This window comes from Microtus ochrogaster, chromosome 10 (genome assembly GCF_000317375.1).
Source record: "Microtus ochrogaster isolate Prairie Vole_2 chromosome 10, MicOch1.0, whole genome shotgun sequence".
Lineage (NCBI taxonomy): Eukaryota > Metazoa > Chordata > Mammalia > Rodentia > Cricetidae > Microtus > Microtus ochrogaster.
The window spans coordinates 7,199,603-7,216,599 of NC_022016.1; the positions used below are offsets into that span (position 1 = coordinate 7,199,603).

At 48.9% G+C, this 16,997-nt stretch overlaps 1 protein-coding gene across 7 annotated transcripts in view; it reads left to right on the forward strand.

Annotated features, from left to right (window-relative positions):
* Whrn (whirlin) overlaps nucleotides 1-16,997 on the forward strand; it is an 88,055-nt gene that overhangs the window by 12,899 nt on the left and 58,159 nt on the right. For all 7 annotated transcript variants that reach the window (XM_026781924.1, XM_026781925.1, XM_005352606.2 and 4 more), the window contains exon 2: nucleotides 13,008-13,226. In XM_026781924.1, the coding sequence (XP_026637725.1) occupies nucleotides 13,008-13,226 (219 nt within the window). The remainder of the gene's footprint in view (nucleotides 1-13,007; nucleotides 13,227-16,997) is intronic.

A 16,997-nucleotide genomic window follows, 5' to 3' on the forward strand; every position in this document is an offset into this window, starting at 1 on the left:
TAAATAGACTTGTGTGTTTCCAGTCCCCCATGAGCACTGTTTTGGGTGTCATCATGGCCCCCTTCCCAGGGGAACCGTGCTATTTGGGAGTCTCCATACACCTGCCTGTCTGACTACAGCTGTCTGTCTGTCTGCTTCCGCCCAGCAATGTATTCATTTCCCCCTTGAAAAACATTTCTAGTATGTGATTTTAATGGCAGCATTATACATCGAAAGGAAGAGATGTGTGATTTAGCTAGCTGATCTCTTCCTGCTGGACAGCGTGTCCTTTCATGGCTGACCATATTGCTGCATTCCACATTGTCACACTAATCTTTCAGTGTGTCGCTAATAATTCCCGGGGCTGTCTCTCTGGAGATGCTGTTGGCTCAGGGGAGAGGCATCAGTTTCAAACTTCTGATAACTGACCAAACTGCTCTTCGGAAGGAAATTGTTTTTTGCTAGTCCCTCCTACCCACGCTAACTGTATGTGAGAGCCCTCGTTTCTAACCATCTGTGCCCATACTGGAGAGTGTATTTCTTTTCCATTTTCCAAGCTGGTAGACAAAGCACTATCCCATCTTCCATGTCTCTGTGGTTGTGCATGTGGATGTGCCTGTGCTTTCTGACCTGTAACTTCTTATTGGTATTCTGCCCATTTAATCACAAGTTTGTATTCAGTGCCATCAACCCTATCAGTCTTTTTCTTTCTGACATTCACTGGGTTGGCTTTGTAAAAGATGGTTGATCATCCACCTTGAATTCAGATTCCTCAGGCTGAAACTGAATTAAATTGGAAGCCTGTCCCTTTTCAGCTGAGAAAGGTCAGCAAGCGGTGAGGGCTGAGGCCGTTCCCAGGCTCAGGAAATCAATCCCCTCGGCGATCTGCTCCTGGTCCGAGAAATTGACATTGATAGAAACAGACGTGCACTTTGACAACTGATCTCAAGCCATAAAACAGTCCATTGGAAACCCATTGAGACTCATCTCGAGCAATTGTATTTGTGATTCCTAAAGCATTGTTAGTTCTTCCAAAAAGGAGAGAGAATAAAAAAGACAAAAATTAAAAGAACATTTGTAAAGCAATTTACTCAGATTAGAAGGCACCAGAAGGCAGCCTTGTGAGCAGTTGCAGATCTGCACTGAAAAGGAATCTATGTCTTTCTGGAAACTTCTCTGCCCTCATCTTGGGAGTTGTGGTCACTGTCACCCACACTCCCTGCAGATTTTTCTGACTCCTCCCAAGGTCAGGATGTCACCTCCCCCAACACACACCTTCTCTTGCTTGTTGATGTTTTTTCAGTTCTTTTTGAACAGCAAGCTGCAACCCACTAAGTTATTAGGGGCAATGACAGTAAAGAACAGGGGCTTTTAGATGTCAGATCTCTGTCCCAGCCCTGGGATCCATGTTCCCAGGGCAAAAGTGAAGGTTTCCTCTTTGACATGGAGGCTTTGGAGAAGGCAAAAGATTCAAAGGAAAGGAGGGAGCTAGTTGTCAGTGAGGCCCTAAGGGAAGGCATGTCTCTTCTGTTTGATTAGCATATATCACACACAGCCATGGCTTTCATTCTACAGGACTGTAGTGCATTTTGGTCATCACCCCTTCTCACTCCCTCTGACTTCCCTTTTCCAATTAGCAATCCTCCTACTTTCATGGCCTTTGTGTGTGACTCTGACGCATGCGTGCGTGCGTGCGTGCCTTCCCTTTTCCAATTAGCAATCCTCCTACTTTCATGGCCTTTGTGTGTGACTCTGAGTTCAATAGGATTGGCGACAGGAGTGTGGTTGAGGGTTATTACAGAGCATGGCAGCTTACCGTGGCTACCGCTGGAAAGGTGTATGCCCCTCCCCCAGCACACACTCCCTACCGTTCCTGGGGGGGGGACCTCCGAAGCCCCTTCAAAGACAAATCTCACCCATCATTTCCCACTTGTGTGACACCTCCTGCCCTTTCTTCTGGCACTGCCACACTTCCTGTGTCTCTGTGCACGGAATCCCCTGCCTCCTTGACGTTTTCCTTCCTGTGCACACCACATTCTTTCAGGGTGCTTGCAGAGCGCTGTGGTTCAGGAATGGGTCCTGGAGCACGCCCACAGATGCCCCTGAGGCAGGGTGTTTCCTCCATGTTTGCAGCAGCTCAAACATACAGATGTGGAGCAGATGGACCACATCGTGTTCCCAGTTTTTCATACAGATGTTAGTGATGCTGTAGCTAAGCTGTGGTTGACTGATAGAATGTTCTTACCAGACCACGGAACTGGTATGCCATCATTGCAACACAATAACAGTGTGTGACTTTTGTGTAAGGGCATGTGTATGACTCATGTGTATTCTTAGACCAAGCTTGGGAGAGGAGGGAGGGGACATCAGAATTATCATGGGAAGGATCTCTGCCTCTGACTGCACAAAAATTTTTAGTCTAGATGTGCCAAAATTTCAAGGCCACTTGTTCATCCACTCAGCATCTGTCAGTGAGCACCTACCACAGTGGCAAGATTTAACACCCTCTCCATACTCTTACCTGTTTAATTCCTTTATTTTTGTATGTCTCAATTAATATTCCTACTTAGGTAAACATTGCTAAATGAGTTAAACTTTTAAAGTGCATCATTACCAAGGCAGAAGGAGCTGTGCAGGGTACCACATGCCTTTAATCTCAGCACTGGGGCAGAGGCCTCTGTGAGTTCAAGGTCACCCTGGTTATATAGCCAGGCTTTGCAGAGAGACCCCATCTTAAAAAAGAAAGAAGACAGAGGGTTGAGAGATTGTAGTAAACTCTGATGATTAGAGTGTTGGGGAGAGAGAGTGTTGTTGGGTGAAGCTCCTGCCCCACAGCTGTGAGGACCCAAGCTTAGTCCCCAGAAGCCACACGAAAGGACAGTTGTAATCACAATAGTCTGGTGTGTGAGGCTGAGAACGGGGAAAAGGGAAGGACAAAGAGAAGAAAGAAGAAAGAAATTGCTCTGTTTGTTTTGACAAGATTTATTTTCATGTGCATGAGGACTTTGAATACTTGTATATTTGTGCACTGTGTGCTTGGAGGTCAGAAGAAGGCACTGTCTGTGTAGCATATGCATGCAGTTACCAAACAGGCCAGTGAAGGGCTCCGCATCCCCTTGCTCCAGAACTATGGAATTGTAGGCAATTGTAAGCCGCCATATGGGTGTCGGGAATCGAACCTGGATCCTCTGCAACAGCAGCAAGTGCTCATAACCACGGAGACACCTCTTCCTCAGTCTCAAGAGAGATGCCATCTTAAACAGTGGAGATTGAGGACCAACATCCAAGGCTGTCTTTAATCTTCACACACACAAGGGTCATGCGGGTTCCAGCACACTCACGAATACACACTTATCACAAACACACTAGCCGTACACATACACCAGACAAACACCTAAAACAGAGTGATCTTCGGGAGTGAGTGTTCTGAGGTTTCTAGAAATCAGCAGCTGAGTGCCCATAATCCTAGCACTCCAGGCAAGGGGTGGAGGCAGGAGGACTAGGATTTAGACTTCAGCTGGGCTGTTTAGCATGATTTAAAAACAAGTGCAATATGAAGTGAATTGTTTTCCTTTTCCTGGAGAAGCCATCCACCTTCTGAGATGTAACATCCCTGCTGGTGGCCCACACTGAGAGAGGCTTTCTTGCCCAAGTCACTTCCTGTCACTTTGTGTGGAACCCCTGGCCCCAGCCTATGTTTTCTACCCCTGGAAACACCTGATATCGAGCCAGGAGAATTTTCCACCTTCCAGTCTGTTGAGGACCCCGTAGATAAGACAATCGCCTATAGTAAGAATGTAGAAGGTGAACTTGCAGAACAGGGGCCCCACGTGCAGAGGCCTGCGGTGGAAAGGAGCCCAGAGCACCTGATACTGCAGGAAAGCTCAGGTGGCCGGCGGTGGCTGCAGATGCCGGGGCGGGGCTGGCGCAGGTCTGAGGTGCAGGGCCGGAAGAGGAAGCTCAATTCCTCAGAGGGCACAGGGAAGGGACAGGAACCACTTTTGTTCTGAAGTGCTGTCTGGCACTGAAAGAGGAGTCTGGGGGCCTCTACAGTTAGGCCCTTAACACTGAAGCAAATGGTGCCCATTAGCGTTTTTATTTCGTATGACGTTGAAATACGCTGCTGGTATGGAGTGCACACTGCCAGTTCTACTCTGTTTCAGAGTAGGCTGAATGGAGAGGTCTTTTCAGACCACGTGGCCATCCCTACCTAGCACCTAGTCAGAGCTCAGTAGTCTGAGGACTACTGCCAGCTTGCAGCCTGTAAGCCCCATGTACCCCCTTTAAACTGCCCTATTTGGGGCAAGGTGTAGAGTTTTGGTTTTGCTGGCCTTGCAGTCCTGGACCCCTAGGGAGGGGGTGGGGTGGGGTTGGAGAAGCCTAGATTCCTAGTCAAGCCGGGCCTCTTACTTTGTTACTTTGTGACCTTGCAAAAGAGTCACAAAGAAGACTGTTGTTGTCATTGTGATTTTCTATTGCTGCTCCCTGCAGGTGCCCATTAGAATCACAACAGGCAGAAAGGCAGGTCCTGGTTGTACACAAAAGAAGATGCCCAATCTAGAAAATTAGATGCCTATGAACTCAACACTGTACTTAAGAGGATGTTAATCACAAATGTCTCTACTGGCAAGAAGTAAAAGCCCAAATTTCCAGTGTTAGAGGAGTAAAAACGCCATGCTGGTTCCTCTTGCACTGTGAAAACACATTAGCTTTATTGAATTGGTTATGAAATAGCCCCCAAATATTTTTCATCTAAAAAAAGGGGAGGTGGGTATGATTGTGCATACCTATAATAGCAGTCTCTGGGAGGTAGAGGCAGGAGGGTCATGAGTTTGAGGCCAACCTGGGTTATGTGAGACCCGGTCTCAAAACCCCAAAAGCAATAAAGTAAGTGAATTAATGAATGAATTGTTTAGTTAATGTGCCTAAAATTTCCCTTATGAGTCTATTTATGACCAAAGAAGATAGTTTTGTTATTGCTTTGTTTTTGTTGTTGTTTGTTGTTGTGTTTTTGCAGTGCTGGGGGTTGAAGTCGAGGCCTCCATGCTGGACACGTTCTCTGCCACTGAGCCACCTCCCAAGCCCCATAGACAGCTTTGTAGATATCCATAATGGTTTTAAAGATGCAGGACTGTGTCAAAAAGGACAGGTGGCAAAGAACTCTGTTTAGAATAACGCCTGACCCTTTGAGCTCTTAACATATGTTTGGGGCGCCGAATACTTTATTTTATTATAGTATATGTGTGTGGTTTACATGTGTGTTGTAGGTATACTCACCCAGATGTGCACATGCAGAGGTCAGCATAGTTGGGTGTCTACCTTATTTTTTGAGACAGTGTCTTTCACTGCACTTGGAGCTTGTTGATTCAGCAAGCCTTCTACCTGACTCTGCTCCCTGACTACCTACCCTCTACCCTGCCTAGTTCTGGGACTATAGATAGGTTTTTGGCTTTTATGGAGATGTCAGAGAGCCAAACTCAGGTCCTCATGCTTGTATAGCAAGCACTTTACCTACTGAGCCATCCCCCCAATGAGTATTGGCTCGTTGAGCCATCTATGACATGGTATCGCTGTTGCTCAACCTCATGCCTTGGAAGCTGGCTGTAGATTAGTGACTTGCCCCTGGCTGCAGTGGCAGATCTGGGATGGATTCCTAAGGAGTCTCTGAAGGTGTGGCTCTTACTGTCTTTTCTACTGGTGTGGCCATGCTTCAGTGAGCCCAAGTGTTTTGTGCTTTCATTGATGTGGAGATCTACAGGCTGGTGAACTCTGTCTGTGACTTTAAGTTTAGTATATTGCTTTGTCCTAATTTGAACAGGTTGCTGTGAGCTTCTGACAATATAGAAAGCTCATTAAATATCATGATGAATAAGTGGATGTATGGATATGTGGATGGGTGGGTGGGTGGATGGATGGATGGATGGATGGATAGATAGATAGATAGATAGATAGATAGATAGATAGATAGATAGATAGATAGATAGAAGAGTGGGTGGATGGAAAGATGGATAGATGGGTGGATAGAATGAATGGACAGGTGGATGGATGGATGGGTGGATGAACATGTGTGTTTTAGGTATATTCACCCAAGTGTATACATGTAGAGGTCAGAGGTCAGCATCTGTTGGGTGTCTCCCTCAATCTCTACCTTATGTTTTGAGACAGTGTCTCTTACTACACTTGGTGCTCTTGGATTCAGCAAGCTCTTCCGCTATCTACGTGTCTCTGTCCCTAACTACCTACCCCCCATCCTGCCTAGTGCTGGGACTACAGACACACTCTTGTCTCTTATGTGGATGCTGAAGATAAGCAAAGCAAGATAATAGAGAAAATAGAACATGCAAATGTGCATTTTCCTTAAAGGCTGGATGAACTTGACTTAGAACCCAGAGTGTAGCTGCAACGCAAACCCAGAAGCATGGTGGATGCCCTTGGAAGAGAGTCATTCACAATCCAGGGACACTTCCAGAGGTGATGGGACTTGGAATAGAGAAGTAGAGCCTACTACATGCCAGTTACTTTTCAGAAGGTGTAATTGTCATACTAACCCCCACTGTTTAGACAGTGTACATTGTCTTACTAACCTCTACTGTTTAGATGGTATACATTGTCTTACTACCCCTACTGTTTAGACAGTATACATTGTCTTACTAACCCCTACTGTTTAGACAGTGTACATTGTCTTACTAACTCCCACTGTTTAGACAGTGTACATTGTCTTACTAACCCCTTCAATTCCTTCTTACGGAAACAGCACACAGAAGATTAGGAGGGTTGCTTAGTATTACAAAGCAAATTATCAGCAGAGCTAGGAAACTTTTCCAGTATGTCTGAACCCTGGCTGAGATGGGATCAGGAAGAGTGGGCTTGCTTCATTCTCCCCTTTCTTTCCAGACCAATAACCTGGGTCTATCAAAGTTAGAGTCCATTCCCAGAGAGAAGAGCCTGCCCCTTGAGGTCTGAACCCTGAAATGCCCTCTCCTTCCTTGGATGCGGGAAGTTTCTTTCGTGCGTGAGTGGCCCTTGTGGCCTTCTTTATGTTTGCTTCCATGCATTATTTGAGCACAACTTGTCATTGTGTTAGCATGCCATTGACGTGTGCTGTGGCTGTTCCAAGTTATTCCTCTGCCCTCTGCAGGGAATTGTGTCATTCTGACCTCTGCTGTGGAGGGGCACCCGAGTCAACGCCTAAAAGCCAAGTGAGGTGATTGGCCTTCTGAGAGCACCATGTGTGGAGACATGCAGGCATAATCCATATTCCCATTATCCTGACATGGCCCTGGATGGCAGTCTGGTGATGGAGAGCACCTGTCCCGTCCTCTCTGCTGGTCAGATCAGGACCGCTCTGATTGCACTGGAAGAGCACAGGGAAGCCCCTGGGTCCGGTTTTTCCAGTAGCAGGTGATGACTGTGGTGAGAACCATGCTAGCATTCTGATGACTGCCCGTGCAGTGGGCTTCTCCACCTACAGAGGGAATGGAACCATGATCTTCAACTTGCACCACAGAAACAGATGGACAGGAACCATGGTGACATACATGAAGCAGACAGCAGATAGGCAGTTGGTTGAGGCAGACGGGCTGGTCCCAGGGTCACTATTGCAGGGAGGAGTGTTGATGCCAGCAACACAAATACCTATTGCTTTCACGGAAGTGTTTGTGCGTTTTACCTCTCCTTTGGGGCCGTCTCTGGCCTTCAGATGTCTTTGATAAACCCAGTTTTGGGTCTGCCTCTTAGCATGCCTGTGATGTTTCCTCTGTGTTCTGCTTTATGTTTTTCTGAACCCCTTTTGCCCCGGCCAGCAGGTAGGATACCTCAGAGACCCGAGTTTACAGCAAGCTCAAGGGTATGAGTCAGCGGCATGGTAAGAAGAGCACCCCCCCAGAATGGCCTGCCCACAAGCCTGCAGGCCTGGCATCTCTCCCTACATGTCCCCAAGGCCCTGATCTCTCTGCTGTCATGGGTGGCCACTCACTATGACCCTGAATCAGATGGATTTAGAAGTTCCTTTTGGATGGTACCTTACCAATCACAAAGTCCAACCTGATTATTGCCAGCTGGCAAAATGAAGGCCAAGCAAGAGCAAGAGGAAACCTCAGATCCCCTAGCGAGACTGCGCATGGCATGGCAGAGTCAGGCCTGGCTCTCTCTCACTAGCCTGAGGTCTTTGCGCTTTCCCTGATATCTGAGGGTGCAGGTTACCGGATGTGCTCCTCTAAGAGAGGTACAGTGACTAACCTGACCTTCTTGTGGGTGGGACCTTGCTGTCCCCAGCTGTCCTTCAGAATGTTCTTCTCTATTTACTGACCCCCTCAGAGATGAGGCAGAGTGGAGACCAGAAGATAGCAGCTGAGTCTGTGAGCCTTCCCACCAGAAATGCACTTTTGGATCTTAAAGAGGGTGAAGTAGCAGGCACCCTTCCCATCCCAGCGGCTCAAGGCTGGGTTCCAAGCATGCCTGGCCACAGAAAGTGCTGCCTCAGGACTCTTGTTTCTTTCTATTTTTCCAGAAAAATAGAGAACATCAGAGATGCCCTTTCTCTCCACGACCCCGGAAGCCACATTTACCCTCAGAGAAGAGTCAGCATCAGGCTCCGGAATGGCCCATGGGATGTGCCTGGCAGCCCTCCAGCCTTGTTTATGAGGGCTGGGACTCCTTGTCCTGAGCAGTATCTCGTACCCTCCCCCTCCATCCCTTCCCCTCTCAGGTTTTTAGGCAGCCCCTCTGTAAAACGTAGGGGCAGGCGGCAGGGGGACTCGGGTGTGGCACTGAAGGCTGCACCCTGGCGGCACCAACAGTGGTGTTCTCATCAGAGGCATTAACCTCCTCTTTCTCAAGGTTGCTGCTCGCCTATTTATAGAACTGACCAAGTGGAGTCCACAGTGATGCTAATGCTCACTGCAGCGTTTCTCTTCCCTCGCTTTTCCTCCTGACTCCCCAGACAGTGCTTTGCTGTAGATTCCTCTCCACGGAGAGTCCCGCAGGGAGCTGGGCAGGCTCTGCTGTCTGCGGGACACCTGCTGTGCACACAGGCCCTGAGTCAGCCCACAGTTTCATTTGTCCCCATTTACACACACAGCCTTGAGAGGGCAAGCCACCAGCCCAGTGCTTCTCAGTGGATAACCGCAACTTGACCCTTTCTCCTTGCCTGGGCAGTCTATAAGCTCCTGCCAGTATCATCCCCTGGCTGCATGGTGGTGCCTATGGTGGCTGTGATTTCCTGTGGGGGTACTATTTATGATATCACCCTGACACCCTGTCAATCATTTCTCAGGACCTATTGTGTGACAGCCCAAGCTTTGCCTCTCAACAGTCTACAAGTGTTGTAGGGACATGTTTTATATCAGAAACAATGTCTTACCTCATCAAATGCAGGTGTCATGAAGTCCTACTGTGTGCCAGTGATGCCTTGCCTGTCAGCAGACTACAGCTGTCATCGATGCCTATAATGCTACCTGATGATGCCTTGTCCCTCAGCAAGGACAAACATCATGCGGACCTGTTGTGTGAGTGATCGTACCTTGTCTTTATGAGGCAATAGCCATCTTGAGGACCTAATGTATACAGGAGCAGTTTTGTCTCCCCAGACACAGCTTGTCACTTAACTGACCCAACTGTTGTGAGACTCTATTGTGCACTTGGCTATACTTCATCTTTCTACGCATAAGTATCATAAGAGCCTACTGTGCACAAGGTGATAATTTGTCCCTTGACAGGCCTGGTACACAGTAGGTTCTTGGTTGGGCTGAATTTCACCATGTGCCCCAGGCAGGGAAGAGGGCATAGGAAGGTGCGCACAGAAGGTGTGGGTGCCTCTGCTCCTGCTGATCGTGCCTGTACCCAACAGCTACTCTGTTTTGCTGGAGCAGAAACACCTGGTAGATCCGAGTCCCATCTCTCCTGTGTCTCCAGCTTCACAAAGGTTTGGTTTTCCCCACTATTCCATCAGGGGAGCCGCAGGGAATACTCAAGAATACTGTAAATCTTTCCCTGCTCCTTATCCGAAGAATCCTATCTAAAAAGAGTTTTGGAGAGCTGCCCTGCTCATTGATGCTCCTCCACCCTGGCCTGGCTTTGCCTGTGGACGGCAGAGCTAGGCCCCGCCCCTGGGAAAGCCAGGGCCCCATGCTGTCTGAAAGAAACCTCACCCCTTGCCCAGAGAAGCGGATTGGGGTAACAGTTTAGGTGTTGTATTCTTATTTTCTCATATTGAAAGCAGTGTGCTTTCATTATAGCACGGCCACAGGCAATCCCATCCTCAGGAGCTGCTGGGCTTGGTGATCTCTAATGCTTTGTTTTCTTGCATGATTTTTCTCCTGACATCCTGAGATTGTGCTAGAAGCCATGATTTGTAGCCTGTCAACCCCACTACACATTAGAATTTGTCATGTCCGTGGCATTGCAAAGCCTCTGTCAGTGTGCTCTTCCGGCGGCATACAAGTTTAGTACCTAGAGAAACCTTCACTGAGTGAGACCAGCCCCAACTGTGGTGCATTGTCAGCTGGGGCCGCCTTAGGAGAATTTCACACAGTGGCGGCTCACATCTTAGGAACTGATCTGCTGGCATTTCCAGAGGCTGGAGCCCGAGACAGCATGCAGGTGTGATCAGGTGACCTTCCTGGCTTGCAAAGGACCAGGATAGGAAGCAAGCAAGCTCTGGTGCGTGTGCCCAACCTTCGTGTAGAGCCGCTAATCTCGTCATGAAAACCCCATTCCCATGGCCTCATCCCCCAAGGCCCCATACTCTCACATTCACTAAAATAGAGCTTCAGTGTCTAAATTTGGGGTAGCTACATACTGGGACCCCTAAACATAAGGTATGCTTGATGCTTGACTGTCCCCCAGAATCCATGCCCCCGTCCCCATTACAGGTGCATTGTGGAACAGCAGTGTGACTGGCCTCAGCTTCTACCCCAGGGCATAGACTTTGGCTGACTCCTCACTCCTTGTGTTTCTCTATCCTTGTACTTGAAAATGTACAGCAAAGATAGTGCTTATACTTGAAATTAGTAACTTGGTGAAAGGAACCCCTTGCTGTGTGTATAGGCCGAGAGTTCCTGCCCTCTGCTCCACCCATCATTGTAAGACTTTAGTTTGTAGGAGGAAATGAAGGACAAGAGTTTAGACACCTCCACAGCTAGAACCACTTTGTTTTACGTAGGGTGTGCTGTCTCAAGATCTGCCTGCACCGTGATCAGGGTGTACGGCCCACAAGTAATGGCCAGAGTTCACCACAACACAGATTGAACACTTCAAGCTGAGATTTTGTAGTTAAGGAATAGGGATGGGGGTGGAGAAGTTTCATTAGGGGGAAAAAAAGGGAATTCAGCCTTTTTCCTTAAACAAGCTGTTATTGAAACTGCAAAATCTGTTCTCTCATTTACAGCCACCTGGGTCTGCAGTGGGGGGCAGCTGCTTTGTCTCCAAATGACTGACTTCCTGAAACTCTGAGCTCAATGTTTAGCTTTGACTTTTTTGTGGGGAGAGGGGGTCCTTTACCCATGATAGGATTCCCAGAATGGTGCGTGCAGGCACGGGTTGGAAGGCCTACCACACACAGCCCTTTGTGAGGGTTAAGCTGCTGTTGTTGATGTTTCTGTTTTTGACTCTTGTATCTAGTATGTTATTGGGGTTCCGAGACCACTGTCTGGCAGTGTCAGTGTTTAGCTAGAACGTTTCACAAAGTGTCACACGTGTTCAGCATATATTCCTGTCCCTTAGAATCTGTAGCAACTCGGCTCCAGAGTGCATTTATGCCCGAGACCCAGTGAGACGGCTCAGTGGAAGCAGGAGCTTGCCTCCACACCTGGTGACCTGAATTTGATCCCTAGGACCCACACGGTGGATGCAGAAAACCAGATCCCACAAGTCGTTCTCTGGCCTCTGTGTATGTGTCACGTACGTGCACGTATACACATAAACACAAATAAATAAGTGTAATAAAAGCTTTAAGTGGTATAGCAAAAGACTGAGTCTTCTCCAGAGGATTATACCCAGTGCAGCGTGCGTGCCATGCAAGCCTCTGCTGCCATGTGCTGTTTAGGGGATGCTAACACGAAACAGTCTGTGGATGTTCAGGACAGATGCAGACTTAAAAATACAATCCTCAGATGTGTGTACACATATGCATGCATATGGAAGCACAGATTTGATGTTTGATGTCTTCCTCGGTGACCCTCCACTTCCTTATTGAGACAGGGTCTCCCGGTTCTTTCCAGAGTTTGTGAGTTAACTAGTTTAGCTAGCCAGCTTGCCCTGGGGATCCTGTCCCTGCTTCCCAACTGCTAGGGCAACAAGAGGTTGCCATGTCAGCCTAACTTTGGGGTCCTTGGGGTCTAATGTCACATATGTATGGCAAATGCTTGTAACCACCGAGCAACCCGCCGCCACCCAGTTCCCTGGATGCATTCAAAACAAAACAAAAACATTTTTGTTTCTGTGGCTGAATCTGTGGATGTCAAACTATGGGTACAGGGGACCTATGGGGGCTAACTGTCCATGAACTGGGCTCAGATTTAGATACGAGTAACAGTAGTGAGGTCCAGAGGAGGCCCAAGGTTCTCGAAGCCCTCAACGCATCGCCTAGGGCACCCATCATCCTCCTAGGGTCAAACTGATATGTGTGTGATACTATCTGGTTTATTGGAGACCAGTCACACAGGCATTCTATGGTACCCACGTCCCAGACTGCAGACGACAGGCAGGTGCTCAACATAACCACGCTGTGGCACAAGCAGTGTCAAAGAGGGAGTCCCTGCATGAGCTACATTCCAAAGCCAAGGTCTCCAACACCAGCACAGGGCCAGCTCTGCATTCAGGCCGGGTAAGGATAGGGGCCTCAGGTCTGCTCAGTTCACTCTCCACTGCACAGGTATCTTGAGAGATGACTTTGTGCTTAGACCACTTGAAATAGGATGGGACCAATGCTCCATTTTCACATGCGGTGGCATGGGGAATGGTGATGGGAGGTGAAGTAATGGCAGAGTGGGGGTGCCCCCTTCCCTCTAACTGTGTTCCCCTCTCTTCAGGCTCTCAAGGGCTCCAAGAAGCTGCTGCTGTCTGTGTACTCAGCCGGGCGTATCCCTGGGGGCTACGTCACCAACCACATCTACACCTGGGTGGACCCACAGGGCCGCAGCATATCCCCTCCCTCCAGCCTGCCCCAGCCACATGGCAGCGCCCTGAGACAACATGAGAATGCCCGAAGGAGTGGCCTACACCTCCTGCAGGATGGAGATGAGAAAAAGGTGAGATCTGTCTGAACGGAAAAAGACGGTGGGACTTGGGGAGGCCTTGGATTTCCAAGCTCTTTGTACAGCCAGGGGTCTCCTCAAAGGAAGAAGGAAGGACCCAGGCTCTGTTACTTCTTTTGTATTCCTCAAGTTTGTTCCTGGCTTCTCCTTGTAGGAGAAGCTGCTGCCACCAAGTGGTACAAATACTCTGGCACTTTGTGACTCTTTCTCCCACAGCAGGTGGGAGGGACCTTCTGGTCTGGTATGCAGCTCTGCACTAGGACTTGATTCCCACCATCCACCAGCTCCTAGGGTGTGCTCCCATCTGGGAGTTGAATCTGGGCCATAGTAAGCCCCTGCTTTCGCACCCAGGACAGGGGCAGGGAAAAGGCTTGGGGCATGCCTTTACATGCGAACTTTACATACATACTTCATGGGTCCAGATTCAGGCTTGGACTCTCCATCATGGTCCTGGGAGTGCCTTGGGCTGTAAACAACAAAGCCAACTGACTCTAGTACATTTGAGAATGTACTGGAAAGGTGTGAGTAATCTCAGAACTGGACGTGAGAAACTTAGGGTGTATCTGCAAAAGGATCCCCACCACAGTGACCCATATCCTTCCCTTCAGTCTTCTGTTTCAGGGAGGGAACATCTTTTTGACTGGCAGGATGTCTTGAATCTTGATTGACAGGACCATTATTAGCCCACTGGCTGGTGGAGAAAGAGGTTCTGTAGTCCAAAGGAGGTCACGCATCACTAAATGTCCCCTATATAACTGTCTTCCTCCTCCATCAGAGAGTGATCTGTTGCATACAAGAAAGAATGGGGGAAATGATTGAAATCCGACCCCCCCCCAAAGTCTTAACCCATCTGGGTGTGTTCGTGTGGCTCTGTTTGCATTGTGGGTGCTTCCGGGCTCAAGAATACCTGTTATCCTGCCAGAGTCTCTTCTGGTTTAGGACTTTGATCCTTACAGACCAGAGACCACATAACTTGGGGTCTGGGGCCAAGCTCCTTCCTCCACAGACTCTTCCTCAGCTCTCTTTCCTGTCGATAAGACTATAACATTTACTTAATGTGGTTTGTATTCATTGTGCAAACATCAATATGAAGGACACAGGGAGACTTTGGCGCCTTGTTGGGAGGTGAGGGTGTGTGGGAGCCCAGCTGGTATGCACAGGACGGCAGCCAGAAAACAGGCCTTCATGCCTCCCTACCAGGGACACCCACCTTAGGCCACCGCGAGGGGAGTTATCAGCCCTGGGCAATACGCAAGCCAGCTTTGCAGATCAGGTGGAGAGCCCACTTTGTTGTTTTCTGACGCTGATGTCCTGGGTAGACCCTGAGTACAGAGCTAAAATTGCTATGATTTTGGTTGGTCCTGAGCTCATGTGGCTCGAGCGTTGTACAGCATGCCTTCCCGAGTCCTTGAAACCACCTGCAGGGTGTGTAGCGCCAGAATCTGAGCCAGAGGGTGAAGGTAGAGAGGTAAGATCCCAGGAAGCAAAATAAAGAAAACTGTGTCTTGGCCCCCTTGCTGCTGTGGCAATAAAAGCACCGCTGACTGGGCAGTTTATAAGGACACAAGATTGTTTAGGCTGGTGGTGGAAAGGCTGGGCACCTGCGCCTAATGAGGCCGTGGTGCTGGACCACTGCAGGGTGGCACAAGTCGGCCCAGGTTTTCTATACGCTGCCATGTAGAGGATATATTTATTTATTCTATGGACAGGGTAAAAGCCCATGAAGGAAAATGAAGTTCCCAGAAAGGCTAGGAAGTAACAGGAAGGGCGGACCTGTCTTAGAAGTTGACAAAGGAGCCACCAAGTACCATTTTGGAGCATGAAAGTGCCAGGAAGTCAGGACAGCACGTGCAAAGTTCCCAAAGTAGGACTGACCCAGTATCTTTGAGGTATTGAGTGGACAGGAGGATGAAGGTGGGGACATTAGGTAAAGTCCCTACCTTCCACCATGGGCATTGTGGAGCAGCTTATAGAATATGGAAGCTGCATCTGAGAGGCAGGGAGAATGCAGACACCACAGGAGGCAGGATCTAACCCCATGACAGTCAGGTGTCCTTCACAGGTGGCCAAGTGAATGTGTCCTGGAGTTAAAGTGTGTCCAGTGTAGCAGCAACGGTTCAAATGGTACTTCTGCTGCTTCTGAACTGTGTGACCTTGGGCATAATCTGTGTGGGCCAGGGATTCCTCCTCTGTGACATCCCTGGGGAAACTGATGGTAGTGAGGTTCTGGTTTGAACCCTGATCTGTCCTCAGTCCTCAGTGCCTGAAGCAGCAAGGATGTTCATGGCAGGAATTATGTGAGTGCCAGCGACATGACTTTGCCTGGAAGCATCATAGAAGCTCAGCCTTTGTTCCATAGCTAATCAGAATCTGGTTGCCTCAGAGCAGCCTCCAGAGAAGAGCTGTTGGCATGTTTGGTGGCCTTTAAGAAGCAGCCCTCGTGGTAACCCCTACCCTCTAGGAATGGAAAATACTTCCTGAGCCCAGCCAGTCCCATGCCACTCCTAAATAGGGACATGCAGCCAAAGCCAGCAGGTCTCTAGGCCTCTACCTTTGGGGTCTGTGACAGTTGTCACCTTGACAGGGTCCACAGTCAAGCTTCCGGGCGTGTCTGTGAGAGACTGTCTGGATTACTCTAATTGAGTTTGGAACTCTCACCTGGAATGTAAGAGATACCATTCCATGGACTAGGGTCCCAGACTACACAAAAAAACAAAAAGACACTGGGCTCCGACTCCTCTCTCTCATGTGAGCAGCCATTCTCCTGCTGCAGTGTCTTCCCACCATGAGAGACCCAAACAAACCCTGCCTTCCTTAGGTTGCTTGGCCAGAGATTTTGTCCGAGCAACAATCAAAGCAGCTAACCCTGGGAACGTGGGTGCAGGCAGTTTCGCTCTTATTCTGGCCTCTCCCTCTCCCTAGACTCACATCGGTCTTGCGAATCTGACAAATCATAGAGGAACAAGAGTGCACTTCATGTTTGCTGAGCTTTTCCAACTGATCGCCACCATGGCTGGATCCTCTGCTTGCATCTCCCTTGCTGTGCACCCACACACCTTCCATGTTACCCAGTGAAGTCATGTAACAGCACTCACCCAACTCCCATGACCAGCATTCTGTTTTCTGTTTCTAAACTCTGTGAACCTTAGATTACTGAAGTTGTGTTTGTCCTTCTGTGACTGCCAGGTGTCACTGTGTGTGGTGTCAACATGATGTGCCCATGTTTGTAGCATGTGCCAGAATTTCCTTTCTTCCCAAAGTGGAGTGCTGGCCCACTGTGACTGATCTGTGTCATTTAGGGCCATTGTTACATGGCCTTCATGGCTCATAAGCCACAGGTATGTGCCCTCCCTATTCCAGAGGCCAGATGTCCCAGCCAAGACGTGTGTCTGTGAAGATCTGGCTCCTGGTTTGAATGTCACCTTGCTGTGCCCTAGGGCAGAGGAGGAGGCATGGTTTCAAAGCTTCTTTCGTGGACATATAATCCTAATGCTAAAGGCTGTCTCCATGGCACCCACTTTCAAAGCCTCACCTCCAGATACTGTCGCATGGGGACTAGGTTTCAGCAAGGATTTGAGGACACAGACCTTCAATGTGGGATGTAAGAGAAGCTGCCCCTTGCTTTTCTGACAGTGGGCATCTGGGATGGGTCCTTCTACTGTGAGCACCGCCACTGTGATCACGGCATACACACACATCTCTGGTCCTTCTACAGCGATCACGGCATACACACATCTCTGGTCCTTCTACAGCGATCACAACATA